Source organism: Anthonomus grandis, chromosome 8, assembly GCF_022605725.1.
Source record: "Anthonomus grandis grandis chromosome 8, icAntGran1.3, whole genome shotgun sequence".
Taxonomy (NCBI): domain Eukaryota; kingdom Metazoa; phylum Arthropoda; class Insecta; order Coleoptera; family Curculionidae; genus Anthonomus; species Anthonomus grandis.
The window spans coordinates 16,916,690-16,936,254 of NC_065553.1; the positions used below are offsets into that span (position 1 = coordinate 16,916,690).

Here is a 19,565-nt window from a genome sequence, read left to right on the forward strand (position 1 = left end):
CATCCAAGGCCCATCAGGGGCGATAGCGATATAGAGAAAGTCAGAGTGAGATGCGCTAAACATGCACACCGACAACTAGACACTTGAGTGACTAGAATGGTCTGGGATGGTCTAGGACAGTCCACGTATGAGATGGAGAGACAGCAGCACTGCAGATCTGAGAGCGATGGAAATAGAATACCATCCTGAATTTTTGCAAAATAGAAAAGGACGGAGAATGAACGTGCTGTCATCCAAGGGTTGTAGAGCTATAAAATGATGATTATGGTTTATTATTTTAAATTGGCGTCAAAATGAGGTCCTTAAACAAGATCAATATGAAAAATGTTGACCTAACAAGTAAAACGATTAAATAGAACCACAGATAGAGAATTCATTTAAAAAAACCTACTTTGACTCGTTATATTTGAGGAGTTTGGGTGCAAAACCGGATATATCTACTTTTCCCTGAAAATCGTTTTTTGGTCCTTTGTTATCATTTCTATAGGTTCATATATTTGTTTGGAAGCAAAACCCAATAAATTCCATTTAAAACGTTAAGTAAACTTCGACATTTGGAGCAAAACCGGATATATCCAAATGTTGATAGATAACAGAAGCGGATATATTCAAATAAATATGTTGTGCGTAATCTATTGCACTTTTTATTATCGATTCTAGTAGGTGTTGTTTGGACGTTGAGTTGTGATTCCACGCGCTTCTAACTCCTGTAAGACCAGTGAAATAAAAGTGTTCTTTTAGTGTTTTAGGTTCATAAGACATCCAGTCATTACAACAACAAAAAATACGTTGAAATATAGTACGTGAAGAATATAGTACGTTGAAAATTACGTGAAATATATACGTTGAAATATAAGTGGGTTTGGTAAAAACACTGGACCTTGACTGGCAAATGTATAATGTTAAAGAAATGGAAAAGGTATATAAAAAAATTAAGGGAATTTCAGAATGCAAAAGAATTCACTTAAAAAAAATTTAGAATGAAGATAATAAAACCACGGTTAAAATTAATATGTCTCAATTTTAGGAATTTGTTATGTCTTAACTTCAGTTTGGGAATCACTTCTTAAGAAGGGAAAATCAGAAGACAACGTACAGCTTATAGCACGCTACCACTAGGTAATTCCATACCAGAAAAAAAGTTTAAATCATGTCATGGAGCCTTTTGGGGATGATTGGCGAAACAGGGAATATTTTTTGTGTTAAAAAAGGCTATTACATAGTAGCAATATCGGAGCCAATGTGGATACTTTGGTAAATTTTGAAACCCAAGAAGAAAATGAGCCTGCATGAAGAAAATGCAATACATATTTAATTTTCTTTTTATTACTTTTGTCAAATGAATGAACTTTATCCAGTGTGTTTAAAGAGATATAAATATATATTTTTGCTTACTATATCTCATATGTGTGCAAAAACGGATATATGCAAACTATTTATTGCTAATAATATCGAATTGTTAATGTTTTTTTGTTTCTTTTTATGTTAATAAATTGGCCAACCCCGCTTAATTAAAGCTATTTCCTAAAAATATTACTATTTTTAAATATAAATACACAGGGTGTTTCTCGTGTTTCCTAAAAATTTTCTGAAAGTGAATATATCCGGTTATGCACGCGCATTCCTTATTTGTGATAGAACGCAAGAAGAATTCTAATATAATTTAACTTGTTAATCTCAATTATAAAATAAGAATAGCAGTAAAACTATTTAAACTTTTACTGGAAATAATATAATTTTTTCATCAGAAATTAATTTATTTAGATAAAAATTATAATTTTTTTTAAAGGCCTTTTGCTGAGCACATTTTGCTACAAGTTACAAGTGGAAGAACGGTTTTCATGTTATATGATGGCTCTTATCTCACAGCCTCCTATACACCTGTGTTTTAAACAAATTATAAAAACTCAATGGTTCATTTAATTACCTAAAAACTCATATCTAACTATCTATAATATATATATCTGCTTATTTTAAGTCAATTATTTTAGTATCTGTGCTTGTAATACTCATTTACTTTATTTTTTTTATATATCTACTACCTAATAGGAAATAACAGGACATTGACTTTTCAATTTTTTTTTGAAGGACATTGATTATTTGTTCTTAAAAAATTAAATGTTTCAAAATATAAATGAAATATAAAGTAAAAGTTGGCTATAACTGTATGAGGACACTCCGGTTTGTCCATGGATGGTCTCGGTAATCCAGAAACAGCATCCCGGTTCCAGAAATATCCTGTCAGAAGTAGACCATAAATTAAACTAGTCTTAACCTAAACATTATTTCCTTGCCGATCAGATATTTAATTATATTTAATTCATGTAATGCATAATCTAAATGCACCTAGCAGCCACATATTATTTGAAAAATCATAACCAAAACTATATGTTATTATGTGTTGTAATTTAAAGTTTACAAAATAAATTTAACAAGCTTAAACAAAAAATATACATTTATAATCATCGTATCCAAAAAAATGGCAGTAAATACATAATTCGCAGACAAAAAAAAAATAACTTTTCAATTTTCCGCAAATTTTACAGCAGACAATTGGCTCTCTGTTCATTTAAACAAATACGTATGAACATTTGAATGACTGCGAGGCAAATATCAACACGCAAAACAAAACCCCCGGCCCGAAACTCTGGGGATTTTTAGCTTGAAAAGCCGATTAATTTTTCAACTGGGGCCGATAAACAAATAACAGTCAACCGGTGAAGGCAATCGGACCTGGGAAAAAACTGTGAAAAATATTCGATTTTGGTTTTTTCCCATTTAGACTTTTTTGTTTAATTTTACATCAAATCGTTGACTGAAAGAGTTTGAGTCTGAACTCTTTTAATCAACGATCAAATATAGTACATCCATATCAGGTTGTAATTAAAATTAATGATAAAACTTGTCCCTAAAAATTGTACATTATATATTTCAAGTAAATTTAATTAATATTACACAAGAAAAAAATTTATTATTAACTATATGGTTTAATAAACAATATCAATGTATAAGCTATTGAATTTGTATAATGAACTATTGAATTTTCACTTTTCAGTTAGGCAAAAACTATATATAATATAAATAACGTTCCGGTAAAACAAATATTCGGTAATAAATTAAATTTCCATATGTGTGGCTCAGTGACTCTGAATAATTTGCGCCTGCACAGAGATAAAATGCTCATCATGAATTTCACCATAAATTGAATTTAAATGCCATTCTGCCCGAAATCTGGTATAATTGTTGTTTAAACACCAATAATGCTTTAGGCTTTTAAACTAAATCGCTCGTTATTTTTATGATTCTAGTTTAATTTAATTTGGGTATTTTAAAGCGCAAATATAATCTAATCTACTTACAAATACATTGATAATGTTATTAAAAAAATAAGGTAGAATTGCTGAATAATCGACTAATATTTATAATTAAGAAAAATTATTGACATCATCACTATGACTTCCTTCCTTTTATATAAAGGTATAATGATTCCAGGAAAAAAATACCAGTGATAAAACATAAGTTGGTAATGTATGCTAGTGGATTAGAGATTTCTCTGGCCATTTTTTGTACCATTTCTTTTCTTATTTTTTCAAAAACCAGGAGAGTTCTTTTGTTTTAATTGGTCAGTGGTATTATCCACTTCTAAGCAATTAATGTGTGACAAATAAGATTATTTGCAAGGTATTTTAGGCTCTCATTGTAATGCAAATTTTATTAATTTTCTCTTATTTCAAAAAAAGGATTAAAATATTATGACATCTCCTTGTCGCCCTCGTTTATCAATTTCGTAGTTGATTTTAGTTGCGTTATTTGTTTTTGTAATGAATTTTGCCTATTACACAGATTTTTTATACATTGCCATAGATCTTAATTACTATTACTAAATTTAAGGTACTTTTTTTTGTTCTTTGCTTAAGATATTTTTCGAATGAAATTATTTTTGTCAGTTATAAATTTCAGCAAACATTTTCTTTTCCATTTTTTTTTAGATGTATTTTCTCTTGTTTGTGTCAGTAAATACGATTTTTATTAATATAAAAGTTAAGTCTATCAACAAAAAAATTACATGCAATATTTACACTGTTTGTATTATATACGTCAAAATCATTTTTTCTGTACTTAAGGCCTGTTTGTATTTTCTACTAAAATGGAGAATGGTAAGTTTATTTTATTGTAATATAATTTGTAACCATCACATGTTCGTGTAAAACTGTAAATTGCCGAAATTTATTTCTAGCCTTACTTTTGGAGTTTTCGATTTTTAACGAGCCTGGTACTTCCAAAACAAATTTTCCTGATAGAAAATCTAATAATGGGAAAACTCAAGACAGTGACGATTTGCCATAATCAGTATTAAGAAACCGACAAGGTCCAAGTGTTGAAGGTAAAGTTCGAAGTTGTAAATTTAAAGGAAGTGTTTGCCCTTACAGCAGCATGTATACGGTTTAAAAACTTTGTTTGCCTGCAACCTCGTTTGAAGTGAAACGGTGTTTTGGGTAAAATGTTAGACTTGCATTATAAAAATTCGGTGGGTTCGAATCCCAGGGATTTATCCGTAACAGTAGACAGATCCAAATTTAAAATCGTAAAATAAAACTATTAATTTCTAACTTTACTTTCAGATTTTTCAGAGTTTGACTATTCTGATGCTGACAAAACATATTTTCCTGGTAATGATTCAAGCGATGGAGGTTCTGAGGACAGTGACGATTTGCCATTGACAGCACTGAGCCACACAAACAGTCCAACTATTGAAGGTATAAAAAATAAAGGGAAGAAGAGAGTTAGAAGAAGCAAGTGCGAAAAAAGTTGCGGAATAGCGGCAAAGCATACGTGGGACATCGGAATCAGCTTAAAGGTGCTAAAAATTTTACTTACTTCTTTCACGATGGTCGATACAAGTGTAATAACATCTCTGAAGTAGACGCACGGCGAATTTTTGACGGTTTTTGGGAACTGGGTAATTGGGATTTACAGACTGCATTTATCTCGTCTTGCATTAAAATTGAAACTCTCCTGAGAAAGAAAACGAACGCAATATCCCATAAGTTGAAATCTATTAGTGTGACCTTGAAGAATCAAAGGGTTTGCAAGGATTTCTTTTTACAAACGTTAAAAATAAGTAACGGAAGATACTCACGAGTTGTTAACAAAAAGACAGATGTCGGGTTTGTCATATTTGATGGAAGAGGAAAGGCGCCAAATTCTAGTAGAATTTTAGACGAAGACCGCGATCTGGTCAAAGATCATATTAACCGATTTCCAAGATATACAAGTCACTATTGTAGAAAGGATAACCCCAATAAAAAATACCTGCCTTCTTACCTAAATGTCAAAAAAATGTACAAATGCTATTTGCAGTTTTGTGAAGAACAAGAGAAACGTCCTGTTAAAGAGTGGCTTTATCGTGAGATTTTTAACACGGAATTTAATCTCTCATTTTATCAACCGCACACTGATACATGCAATAAATGCGACAGTTTTGATATTTTACTGAAATCTGGAGATGAGAAACAGAGAAGAAAGGTACAAATAGAAAAAGACGTTCATCGACGGAAAGCAGAGAATGCACAGGAAGAAAAAAGACGGGCGAAGAAGCTTGCTCAAGAGTCTGCAGGTAAAACTGTGGCCATTTGCTGCGACCTTCAAAAAGCACTACCAACTCCTCGTTTAACGACGAATAAAATATATTACCTGAGAACCCTATGGACTTACAATTTTGCTGTCCACGACCTTGGCAGTAATAAGCCTTTTATGTATACATGGGACGAAAGCATCGCTTGTAGAGGATCTTCCGAGGTTGCGTCTTGTTTATTGAAGTTTGTTAAGCAACTGCTAAAGACGACAAAAACTATTATAACCTTCAGTGACTCCTGCGGGGGCCAAAATAAGAATAAGAATGTATTAAAATTTTGGATGTACGTTGTTCAAAATTTTGACATACAATCTGTGGACCATAAATTCTTAGAGCCGGGGCACACTTATATGGAGTGCGATGAAGACTTTGCATTCATTGAGAAGCACAAGCGCCACGTTCAGTACATATATGTACCTACTGAATGGAATGAAGCCATTAAAGAGAGTTGCAAGAAATTCTCTGTAACACAAATGACATCGACTGACTTTTTCTGCTTTTCAGAGCTTGAAGGTATAACTACCATTGTTCGCAATGACAAAGAAAAAAGGAAGATTGTCTGGAGACAAATTAGATGGATAAGACTTGAAAAAGATCAACAATTTACAATGAAATTTAAAGACAGTCTAAGTGCAATAATTGAATTTTATGAAGCTGATTGGGCCCTAAGAAGCACAGGAAGACCATCGGCATAAAAACTTTGCCCCTTGTATAATGAGGCACCAAAAATAAAATTTCTTAATTGGCAAAATCTTTAAGAGCTGTTGCAGTTTGTAACTCCGGTATACCACAATTTTTACAAGAATTTGGCACATGAAGATTCAAAAAGTCAAAAACGGAGCAGGCAAAAAACGGCATCTAAAAGGAAAACCAAAGCAGGTGCTGGCAGTACAGAAGAGCGACGTGACAGCGACGAAGATATAATAATAATAATAATAATAATAATAATAAGACGTTTATTAGCCACCAATACAAAAAAAGCATAATTACAGAAGGTAATATGATTACATACATGGAATTGAATATTAGAATATTAAACAAAGAGAGCATATTAAAAACAATAGGTTATATAAAGAATTTAGTTAACACAAGTAAGGCAACTAAAAAGCCATGCATTCAGACTTCCAGAAAAGAAGGAAACAACTTCCTGGATTCTGTTAAGGCTTATAATAGAAGAAGTGAGAGAAAAAAAAACAATTCTTATAGACAAACTAAAAAAAAAACACAAATAGGTAGGCATATACTTATGAGGAGAAAAAGCAGTAGGGGAGAAATGGATGAAACGGAATGAAAAAATTCTTCTTTTTTCTTCTGTTTTTTTTTAAACAGTTAATTTTTGAATAATAAATGTTAATAGAATATTTTACGTTGCATTCAGTTAGTTAGCATGTGCGTAGTATTTTAATAAAGAAAGGCATTCAAGAAAAATTAAGTTTGATTTAAAAGAAGAAGCTTGGTTTTTAATTTAAAAGTTTTTTCAGTGACAGTCAAATTAATTATTTTGAACTTATTAATCAAATTTGGTACGACATAAGAAAAGGATCGCTTAAAGAGTTCTTTGCTATGGCTAGGAATTGTTAAAAGATTTTTACGTCTTATATTAATATTATGCACATCAGTACGATAGGTAAGCTTTTCAAGTAAATAAGGCGGAGTTTTTGATTTAAGAATTTTGTAAGAAAAACATAAAATATGTAATATTCGTCTATTGTGCATATTTAGCCATCCTGCTTCTTTTAATTTATAAGAAATACGTTGCCGTCTTCTTATACCAAATATAAGTTTTTGAATTCTACCTGAGTCGGAGTTATCGAGATATGGTCCATAAATTGTGTCGCAAAAATTTAACGGTGATAGTACTAAAGCATCACAGAGCAGTTTTTTGATACTTGAGCTTAAAAAATGTCTTTGACGATATATTGTTTTTAAGGCAGAATATCCATTTTTTAGTTTAAGAGTAACATGTTCTTTGAATCTAAGTTTATAGTCCAAGATTTTTTGCAGAGTTTTTAAAACTTATTATATTCTTATTAAGGTGTACATTTAAATTATTTAAAATATTAGTTCGATGGTTATCACTACAAAAAAGAATAGCTGCTGATTTAGTGGGGTTAATCTTTAGAAGTAATTTTTGAGTTTCTATATTTAAGGTATTTAAATCCTCATTTATATATTGATTAGCTTGGACAACATTAGTGTGATGAAATGAATAATATAGCTGGGTGTCATCTGCATAGCAATGGTGCTTACAGTGTAAAATTTTTTTAGTAATTTGTGAAGTATAAAGAGTATAAAACAAAGGACCAAGAATGCTACCTTGGGGTACCCCAGAAGTAACATCCAGTGCATTTGATTTATTGTTATTAGGCACTACTCTTTGTTTTCGATTAAACAAGAAAGAAGACACCAATGCCAACGCAGACTCAGCAAAACCCATATATTCTAATATAGCCAGTAATATTCTGTGATTTACCATGTCAATGGCTTTAGAAAAATCTAAGAGAATCAACACCGTAGCTTTATTTTTATCAAGTTCCTTAAAAATATCATCAGTCACTTTAGATAAAGCGGTTGCACAACTATACCCCTTACGAAACCCAGACTGGTATTTAGGAATTAAATTATTTACATTTAAATATTGAACTATTTGATATTCCATAACTTTTTCTAATATTTTTTATAGTATAGGAAGTACAGATATTGAGCGAACATCATTAAATTCAACAGGATTTTTTATTTTGGGCAAAGGAATATATAGTAGATGAAAGTGACAGGATTATTTTAGAATCTGATGAAGATTAGTTAAGACAAACTGTACTCATTATACTTTTTTTTTCACTTCTTTGTTTCAGAATGTTTAAATAAAGTATCTTTTATGTCACTTATACTTCTTTTACCCCAAATCATCATGTATGGCAAAATGGTACAAGTGAGAAAAACTAAGTTTTTTAGAAAAATACGATATTTTTAAAACCCGGATATATAAGTCTAGAAAACATTAGAATTTTTTAAATAGATATACGTAACCATTCTTGGATTTACTTTTACTAGGATTTTACTATTAGCCATTAACTTTGACCTTAGATTACTCAAAATCATGTCAATGTTACTTACACCACTTTTCCACTGACCCCCTCGTTTATTTTTTACCTCTATCTTCATAGCTATTTGATAATAGTCTGTTAAACCATAATTAAAGATATTACATTTTATGTTTATAAACGTAGTATTGTTTGGCAGTTTAATTATAAAATAATCAACACAAGTTGCTGAAGAAGGCCTACATATGCATTTATATAGGAGTGGTAATTTAAAAGCATACAAATATTTTTATATTCTTCTTGTTCATCAATCATAAAAGATCCATATTTATATTGTCCTTAATATGCGGTTTGTACTCTTCGTAACATTTTATAAATAATAATAAAAAACCCGATTAAAAGTGACTTTGCCTAAACTTGGTGATCTATATATACAATTTATTACAAGATTATTTTTACAATTTTGATTTTCCTGTAGCATAATATTCACAATATTGTATTTAGATTTTCCCGAGTGTTTTATTAAAACCGCAATCCCATCACAATTATTTAAACTGCCGCCATTATAAATGGTGTTATACTTATTTTTATGAAAGAATGAAATATTTCATAAAGTCGATTTCCTTCTTTGAAAAATTTTCTTTAGCAATTAAAGGAATTTTGTGTATTAAAGGCTTAGTAGGTATTGAGCTATACGGAGACTGTATTAAAGTATAAAAGCTGAGATAAATAGATGGCCTTTATTTAAAGCTAATGAAATATTTTTTAGGCTTTATAACTATTTAATCGTTTCTCAAAGAGTAGGGAGGTAAGAGCAGAAAAAATATATTATTTTTATCCTTTTTTTAGTTCAGGGACAAGTTTTGTAAATCACTGTAAAAATTTTTTTAATTGTATTGGATTGATAATATTTAAGTGATTGGCGACATAAAATTATATAATAGGCAACTACATTAGTAAGAAAAACAATGTGCAGCAAAAAAGGGTTTTAAGAATATCCGAGTCACGTCAGACTTTTATTGAGATAATTAAGTGTATTTAATATTCAATGTTAGTGACCATTATATTAATTACTTATGTAAGTAATTAATATATTATCAAAATTTGACATTTTCGAAGTCGGTAAGAACAGAAAATATAACCTTTATTAATTTTTTTATTTTTAAAATTACTTTAAAGACTTTTAATAACTAATAAAATTCAAATAACAGGAGACATACAATTTTTTAATATATATAACCTGCAAGTACAGAAAATAATAAGGATTAGTGAAAAATCCGAAATACGTAAAACATAAAAGCACTATTAAGTGTGTCTAAAAAATGTTCCAGAAAAGAATAAACAAATTTCAAAAATTATGGCAATTAAGTTTTAAAGCCTTAATTGCTGAAAACTGATATTACTGGCTTAAAGCAAATTATTTACTAACATCACGTAAATATTAAAATAATTTTAAAACGAATAATTTAAACTAATATAAAATTCCAATTATTCGGTTAAAAAACCATAAAATAAAATTTTAATGGGGCCACTTTGGTTACATTAGCGTCGCTTTCCCGACTAATCAATGTTTAAATAGACAAAAACATTTGAAATATTGCTCTAATTGGCAGTCTGTGTGGAATTTGCAATATTTATTATAAAGCGGTCTGTAAAGGCCTAATAAATATTTAAAAGGGTTGTGAAATAACCGAAATTAGGTTTTTTAGGAAATGAGTTGGGATTTACCTGTATTTATAAAGATGTTATTATTGCAACACACATATGCTCGTTATACTTCATATAATATTAAAACTTATTTACGTCAAAAAAATTATTAAAAATTATATGAAAGTTCTATTAGTTGAAATCGAATAAACCGGGTGTATGTCATTCGATGACTTATAGAGCCATTAGGAAAACGAATTTTCAAAAAATTTACTTTCATATTTTGGTTAATATTTGAAGAGGAAATCAATAACTAATCCTGTTTTTTATGATACTTTCCTAATTATAAATTTTAAATACTAACATCAAAAATATACAATTTTCATATATTTTTAAATAACGAATAGAACACGTCCAGTAAACCATAAAAAAAAAGCAAAAAATCATAAAACAACACACTACGGGGACACATCAGGACGTTAGGACAAACATGTATGTACTTCCCACCCATTTTAGCATATATCTATGTATGTACAGCGGAAACTGACCTATATAGATCGGACACCGACGAGATATCGGTGATGAATGGCCCTATGGGACCTTGCAATGCTGGCCAAAATTCCCTGTTGATGGTTTATCATGGTTTTTTTGGCGAAAATTTTACTTTAAATTATAAAATAAATAAAAGTATAATTTGCAAAATCTATTAAGCTTTGTTCTTTATTATAAATTAATTAATTTAAAAATAAAGACTAAGAATTATTCTTATCGAAGAAGAAATCATAAAAGCAAGAAAGGTAATTAACTTTAAAGGACATTTAATTTACCTTAATTATTTTAATCAGTTTTGTGGAAACTCAGTTTGTTTAATTTCTCGCTAAAATAGAAATTTACAATATATAATTATAAAGTTAAATAACTCAAGAGCAAAATAGCAATTTATGCTTGTAGGGTATAAACCAATGGCGAATATGTTTAATAAACGGTAAAATTTAATTACCTAAACCTTATGCTAAAAGGTAAAATTCAAAACAAAATAAATTATTAAAAAAAAAATACGCACTAAGGATCTAAGGAAATTTAATTTAACTCTTTTTGAAAGATTTTACAAGCAATGTATAGATTTGAATAAAAATAACACCAAAGTTTTACTACTAGTATTTGCACCCAGGAGGCTGACTTTGCACATAAATTCCATGAATATTTTGTAAATAATATTGAATATAGCTTAATTGAAAAATACTCCACAAACAATTTATGTACTGATTTTACGACAACCAATGTACATTAAATTTCCTTTATTTTTATGAATAAATGAAATACTTGAAGATTTAGAAAACATTGATAAAGAAAAGACTGTTTAGTATTTTTACAGGTCAAATATAACATTTAAAATTAATAAAATACTAAAACACATAGGTTTACGTTTAAAGTTAATAAAGGCATTATCGAGTCATGTTTCCGCAAGTATTGAAGTATATAATGTTTTGAAAATCAACTATTTATTTATTTCTTTTTAAGATTAATAGGGTTAGCTTATACATTATAATTATTTTTGGACCGAGTGTAGGTTGCAAGTCCACTATTTCATTCAGTACTCATATCTTCGTAGAGTCCTAGAAGCAATCAAATATTAATTTTTCTAATCTCTAAAATATAAAATACCCAATCAGTTGAGAAATGTTGACCTATGAATACTGTGCATATATTACTTTTTATAAAGATTAATTTATGTTTATTATCACCACCTAATTTTTTCTGATGTGCCATATTATTTGTACGTGCCATAATATTTTCGTAAAGTTGGCTTGAAATATGTCATTTTAATTTCTTTAAAAAATATGTGCCTTAACCTCACAAACTAAGTATTTGCGGTATATTAATTCCATATTTTTTTTACAAACATAGAAATGATATAAAAAAATATGAAATCTATTAGAAAAATTAAAATTAATAGATTAAACAAAATTACACAATAAACTTTCATATTAAAGAATTTTATAAAGATGTACTTATATCATCATTTTAGTTTTATTTTTATGTCAAAATTTGCAAATATACAATATATTATAATCAAAGATACATAATTTTAGTACTTTTCTCTTTAATAATCAAAACTGAAATAACAATTTAAAAGTTTAAATTTTCTTAGTTTTTTGCCAAACAATTTTAGAAAATTTGACAATTTCTAATTGCTCCTAGAGTTCGAAAGCGAGTTTTAAAATGAATTTTTTTTATTCTGAGGAATGTTTAAAGCATAAGAAAAATTTATTTTAAATTCTTAAAACAAATAATTTTTAATAATAATTGACTAAAAAATTGATAAACAAATAACATTAATATCTGCATAAATTGCATCTAAATTATAGAATAAATAAAATGTAAATTATGCCCATTTAAACTTTAAACAAAAACTTAATTAATTTAAATCAAAAACCGCAGCTAAAAGGTTCGCACCGCACTAACGTAGCGTTGCGTTGGTGTCAGTTTAAATAACTTTAAATTAAGTTTAAATAACTCGTTAATTACTGTATGGTCGAGGGAATTTTCGAAACTGTTTAATTGTAAAAGCTTGTATTTTATTCAATTATTTACTTTCACATTAATGACTATATTTACAACCAGAAAGACCCATGGCGTACGTTCGGTGCCGCATTTATATATTGAATTTTTTTTTTTGTTATTATTTATTTTATTTATATTTATGATATTTTAAGTTTGACACTAGGAAAAAAAAAGAACATCAGATTTTGTCTGTTACAGATATAAGGACTAGTTTCGGACTTTTTTGTCTGTCTCATTTTCAAGCAAGAAATATTTTGTAAAATGCATTTTTCTGGTAACAAAAAATATTTCTGAATTTTTTTTACAATTTTAGGGCATATTTACATATTTTACATTATAGGTTCGAAGTTGATATTTTTTAAGATTTAGACAGTTCTGAATTATCTTCCTTGAGAAGATTGGGTTATTTCATAACATATAAGCTGGTACTAATTGTAGAAAAAAATAAAAATCCATTCATATGAATAGCACGTATTTTTTGTGTCGTTAAAAATTTGATTTTAATTTCATATTTTATTTCATACAATTTTCCAGCGTTTATTTTTTTATATATGCGGTTATTTTAGCGGAATTTTATTTATGGGAAATTTTTTTATTTATTTAATTATCTTCGACATTCTTCATTTGCTATTATTTTTATATATTTATAGTTCTCTTTCATTGACAGCTAAATAAGTAAGAAAATATTTCAGAAATCTTTTTTCTTGTATAAAAAATTAAAGTTTTATATTTCAACCAGTGACTATGCTGAAACTTTATAAACTGGTATGAATTTTGCTAATTAAGGGAACTACGATAGTAAAAAATAATTGTTAAGAACGATTTCCTTTAGATTTTTAAAGTTAAACAAGTTTTAAAAAGTTGCAATTCCAAAACAAAATTAAACGAAAAAAACAAGAAATATTAAGAAAGTGTTTTTTTTGTTGGATTTTAATTACTTTCTTTGCATGTCTAAATGTTTTTTTTTTTCATTTAGGGAATTTCTTTTGGGCATGCCAAGGCTTGGTGTCCAAAAAAATCCCAGTAGCCTAAATAAAACTAAGTAAATCAAAAAAATTGTTAAATAAGTTTCTTTGGCTTTTCTTAAAATTATTTTTTTTTAAAAATATAAACAGGTTCTTAAGCCCTCTTAAGGAATTATAGAAAAAATCTAACAAACTTAAGAAATAAGAAAACCAAATAAGAGCAATGTTAATTAAAATAGTAGAAGCCAGATTATTAATTTGCATAAAATTATTGTCTGAAACTAAACATTTTTTTAAATAAACTACTAAACTAAACTACTAATTCAAATAAAATACTTTAATTTAACATAAGGTATAAAAAGCGCTAAAAACTAAAATTTTCAATTCAAAAAATAATTTAAAACTGGAACAACACATATTGATAAAAAGTCCATAAAATCATCAAAATCTTGCCAAGATTTAAAGTTATCCTAAAGAAATGCATTAAGAATTAGTATATATAGTATGCATAGGTGAATAAAAAGATTAAAAAAAAAACAAAATTAATTAAGATGGCAAAAAAATATAGTATAAACACATCTTCAGAGAAAGGTATTTAACCAGGTCATCAGAAGAGGACCTAAGGTTAAAAATAGCTAATCAAAAGTTAATAAGTTGAAGAAAAGCTTTTAAATTTATGAATGAAAATAAAAATTTGATAAGTAATTTATCCATTATAATACAAGAAAAGTTTGCCATAATGTTTACAAAGAAGTAATATGTGATCGTTTCTAGTTTTATTTATTAGTTTCTAGTATTATTTCTGGTCCTTTTTTAGTATATATGCATCGCTTGTATTTATGTATCCCTACACTTAAGTAGTGTTTTTGATATGTTTTTGCAACTCGCCAAACGTGTATATATTGGTAATATATGTATATAATTTCAAATTTTTGTTAAGTTAAAATATCTAAATTGTTAGGTAATATCTATTATTTTTTTTTTTTTGAAAAAATGCCTAGCAAATAATAAATCGTTTAAAGTATTTTCTATTTTCTTAGCCTGTAATGTTATAAAATTAAAGTAATTTTACGTTGCAGACATCAAATTTTCCAAGGAAAAGTTTAATTTTACTACTTGCTTTATATTACATTATCCTTGTTGTGAGTTTACTTGGGAATTCTACTAAATATTCATTGAGATTTACATGCAATAAAACTTTTACATAATATATTAAGAATAGTAACGATACTATAGTCGATAGTCCAAGTTATATTAAGTTTTTACATTTATTTTACTGTTTTATCCACGTGCATTCTCTTAAGAAATTTAGATATTTCCTCAGGTATTTGCGCAGAAAAAATACCAATAATCATATAAAAACTTTTTATATCAACTGTTTTTTAGGGATCATGAGACCTAATTAAATTAAAACATATTTCACTTTTGTGACTTCTTTAAAACATGTTTACAAAAATATTCTAATTACCTCTTTTCCATTCCTGTCCTTCCACCTGATCCACTTTTCCGATCCCTGCCTCCAATATTCAACCATATATTGTTCCGCATATTCTTGCCCTTGTCCATTTCCGTATCTGCCTTGTGTTTTAATACCTTAAATTGTTTATATTAGTTTGTTTTTATTAATAGTTTTAATGAAATATACCTGTTAAAACATGCAACTCTTTCAAATCTATTTCTAAATACTCCCTAGAATTTTTAGATACCATGTGTCTGGGACACCAAGCGCCACCCTGTCTATTATTTCTTAACCTAAAAAAGAGAAATTTAATAAAGAAGCGAAAAAATTAATAATGCAACAGTAAGATATGCCCTAAGTCTCATAGTTATTTAGTTAAAAGATTCGCTAGAAAGTGGGATTTTTAGTTGCGAAACAGGGCTTTGAAGTTTTAATGAATTTTTAAGTTTTTCAATTTTGAACTACGTTTATTAATTAATCGCTTTTAAATTATTCGAGATGGGAAATTCGTTATATTAAATTAATAATGATTAGGTAATGCTTGGAGAAATTATTATAAATTTAAATTATTACATAAACTTATTTTTCTTATCTGAGTCTTAGGTAAATTTATAATTGTTAAATTTTTTTTGATAAAAACATATAATATTTATATAAACATCACAATAGAATTTGTAAATCCGCCTCATAGTTTAAACTTATTAAAAAAGACTTTTTGAAAAATCTATAATTCTTTTCGTTTATTTGTTTTTAAAGCTTGAAGGCTTCTGGAATCAGTTATAATGAAATATGTATTTAACAGATGCTAATTTACCATGTAATACTTGTAAGTTAGAAGCGTTTAGAGGTAAAATTGCCCTTTCAAGATGATGGCTCTTTAACCAGTACATAAAGAAATATTTTCTCTATTATTATACCGAATAAATTATATAAAGTAACAGAAGATGTTGTTTCACAGTACACTGTAGACTGTCCCGATAGTAAAAGAGAAAAGAGATCAAGATGAGGGTAATAATGATGACCTTCTTCTTTGAAATGACATCCTGTTGATGATTCTGCTATAAAATAAATTCCACCCTTAGTTTAAAATAGCAAAGTTGATGCTAAATTACACGAAGAATTTTATAATAAAAGACTTATTGATATTTGAAAATAATTTTTGACTGATTTTGATCATATGGTAGTGAAGACTAATCTTTATGCAAAAGAGTGCCAAACCCAATTGACCAAAAAAGGAATTAATTCGTATAAATTACTTAGAGATGGAAAGTATTTATCATCTTAAGTTTTTTTTTTGAATAAAGTTCTTTATATTGGAAATTAAAAAGAAATATCTTGCAATAGTTCTAGTTCTATTAAAATCTTAGTTTTAAAGATTTACTTATCTCAGATAAATTAAATAATAAATGGTAAATTATTGTGTAAACGAAGATGCATGTAATACGGATTTTTTTCTGACATTCAGCTAGATGGTGTATTGAGTAACAAACTATTACTGTTTTTGTGATATATGTATGGAACATTCTTAGATCAAAGTCTTCTCTGGATTAAAAAAGAAAATCAATAATGCTATTGTAGAATAAGCATATACGGTTAAAAAGACCTCATTTCTAAAAACTCGTCTCCCTCATCTACCCTACCCACGATTCAAACTACATAGGAGATAAATATCCACCATTTTATGCAGAACTAGAAACTTAATGTTTTTTACCACAATTAATTCTTCATTAAAAACAAGCAAGCCAGTGGGCTTCTGTGTTCTTAATACCTTTGTTCGAAACATTGTTATGTTAGTCTTCTCTTCACCCAACATACTACCCTGTGCTGTACCTAATTTATTATGTAATATATATACATACATATTATTATATGCAAATCCATTTCTCTTTATTTTTACAGTTTGTTTTGTGTTAGTCATATAAGAATAAAACAGCTTTAAAGCATTACCTCTTACACCATACACTTTAAGCTTTCTCATAGTCTCATTGATAAAACCATGGTATTAATTCGTAAACGAATCCGGTTTAGACAATAAATCAAAAATAAAAAATTTAGTTCAGTATAAAAGTATGGAAGTATAAATGTATAAATGTACTGGGAATGTAGCTATACGTATAATTTCAAATTTATCTATATTCGCCATCATCGGCGAATGTAGATGCCTGTACAAAAGTATCAAAGGACTTTTGAACTGTGCTCCTACTATAAATGGAAAATTATTACATGTTTTTTTAGCTACTAAATTATCGACTAAAAAAACTGACATGATTGGAACATTCCGAAATACAATCCTAATAAGGTCATACAAATAAAAATAAAACTTGCGCTAAAAAGTGATACGGGAATAATGATCTTGAAATATTGTGATAAAAGAGAGTACTATTTTGATAGGAAAATAACATAAAGATATAATTGGTTTGAATACATTCATTCGATTTACATAAGGAATGTTGATGTAGAATTTTATTGTAGTACATAAACTGTGATATACTTCAAAATAGAACTGTTTACAATGCGACAAAGTGTGCATGTAAATGTAAAGTCCAAAGAGCAAAATTAAGTGCAATATCCATATTATACTGCAATGGTTTTACCATTGTTATTACAAAATGTGTTATATTACCTTCCATGCTTTGGCCCAACACTCCCTGAGTCATAACTGGTACTTGCTGTTAGGGCGAAGTCCCTGATCTTTCCTGACTCCATGCCAAGAGGTTGAAGACAAGATTCATCTAAAAAATTGAAATTTACTGAATAAATTTCATGGAAAAAAATGTATTGTGCAGTATATAATTTACAGATCTAAGTCATTTACAACATTTTTAAAAGTAGAGGCAATATAACTATATAATATAACTTGCCAGAATAGATTTCCTTTAAGACAAAATACATAGAGTGCCCGCTCCTGCTAACCCCGCTTACGATCTAAGCAATAATATCTCTTAATTTTTATAACTATACTTCTCGACCTTTTGAATCTTGGTATTTTGTGAATAAGTTGTTTTAGGTTTTAGCAAATATTTTAATGGGTTGACTCTTTATATATACCGGGTGTCTTAGGAAAGTGGGTCGCCCCTATAACTTTTTTAATTTTCAAGTTAAAAAAATTAAATTTGGTACGTGGGTGTAGCACTCAAATTGGGATTGGCTGACGTATTCAGTTATTTTCTATCACTTCTGGTTTGACCGGAAATTACCCTAACTATTTTAAATAGGATCCCCCAATTTTTTTGTCATATTTTGATAGAAAATGACATTTTAAGAATATTGATACCCCATATATCAACTTTTGACACCTAATCTGTAATTTATTTAATTTTTTATATTTCAATCTAGCGTGATATGAATAATTTAAAATAGTGCTAGAAAAATATATTTGACTGTCTTTTATTTTTCACAGCTTTCCTAGATGCGTCCAAAGTTTGCAAAATCGTTTTTTTTGGCTATAACTCATTTTTTTCCAATGGAGCTAGGGTAGCTCATTACCATAATTAAAAAGTGTATTTTTTTACAAATAATTTGATTTGAAAAACAGCTTAGCGCCACATAGCTACCTAGTTTTTTCCAATTAAAAAACCCAAAGATTGCTGTGAATTAAAAAAATATTTTTTTTCGTTTTAAATTGATTTTTTAGCATTTAGTAGCATTTACGTAATATCTATTAAACATCCAAGATTAATGGTCTCACACCCTTAACGTCTAATTATTAACGATAAATTGAAGAGATCTTGAAGTGTTTTTTGTCAGTATTTATAATACAATAGTAAGTTGGCGTAAGTCACGACAATCTGTCAGTTTCTGATATAATTCGAGTTATTCAGACAATTTTGCCAACAACAAATGGGTGGGCATTTTAAACATTTTGTGCCTTAATAAATTATTTGACATGCCAACTGTCAAATAACTTACTTGTTTTTTCATTGGGTAAGTCAGGCACCACTACAGTTGAATAATGCTGTTTTTTTGAAAGTACCCACTATCGGTTGTCTTATACGAAATTATTATAAAAAAATACACTTTTTAACTATGGCAATGGGCCACCCTAGTTCCATTTGAAAAAAATGAGTAAGAGATGAAAATACGATTTTGCAAACTTTAGACACATCTAGGAAAGCTGTGAAAAAGAAAAGAGAGTCAATTATATTTCAACTATTTTAAATTATTCATGGCACTCTAGATTGAAATTTAAAAAATTAAATAATTTTAGTTAGATGTCAAAAGTTGTTAAAAAAGTTGGGGGATCCCACACTCTA

At 28.3% G+C, this 19,565-nt stretch overlaps 1 protein-coding gene across 3 annotated transcripts in view; it reads right to left on the reverse strand.

Annotated features, from left to right (window-relative positions):
* Positions 1-19,565, reverse strand: part of LOC126739495 (discoidin domain-containing receptor 2-like) — a 93,755-nt gene that overhangs the window by 42,954 nt on the left and 31,236 nt on the right. For all 3 annotated transcript variants that reach the window (XM_050445197.1, XM_050445199.1, XM_050445198.1), the window contains exons 2-4: positions 17,936-18,044; positions 15,499-15,605; positions 15,322-15,446 (exon numbers count right to left, since the gene is read on the reverse strand). In XM_050445197.1, coding sequence (XP_050301154.1) covers positions 15,322-15,446; positions 15,499-15,605; positions 17,936-18,044 — 341 coding nt within the window. The remainder of the gene's footprint in view (positions 1-15,321; positions 15,447-15,498; positions 15,606-17,935; positions 18,045-19,565) is intronic.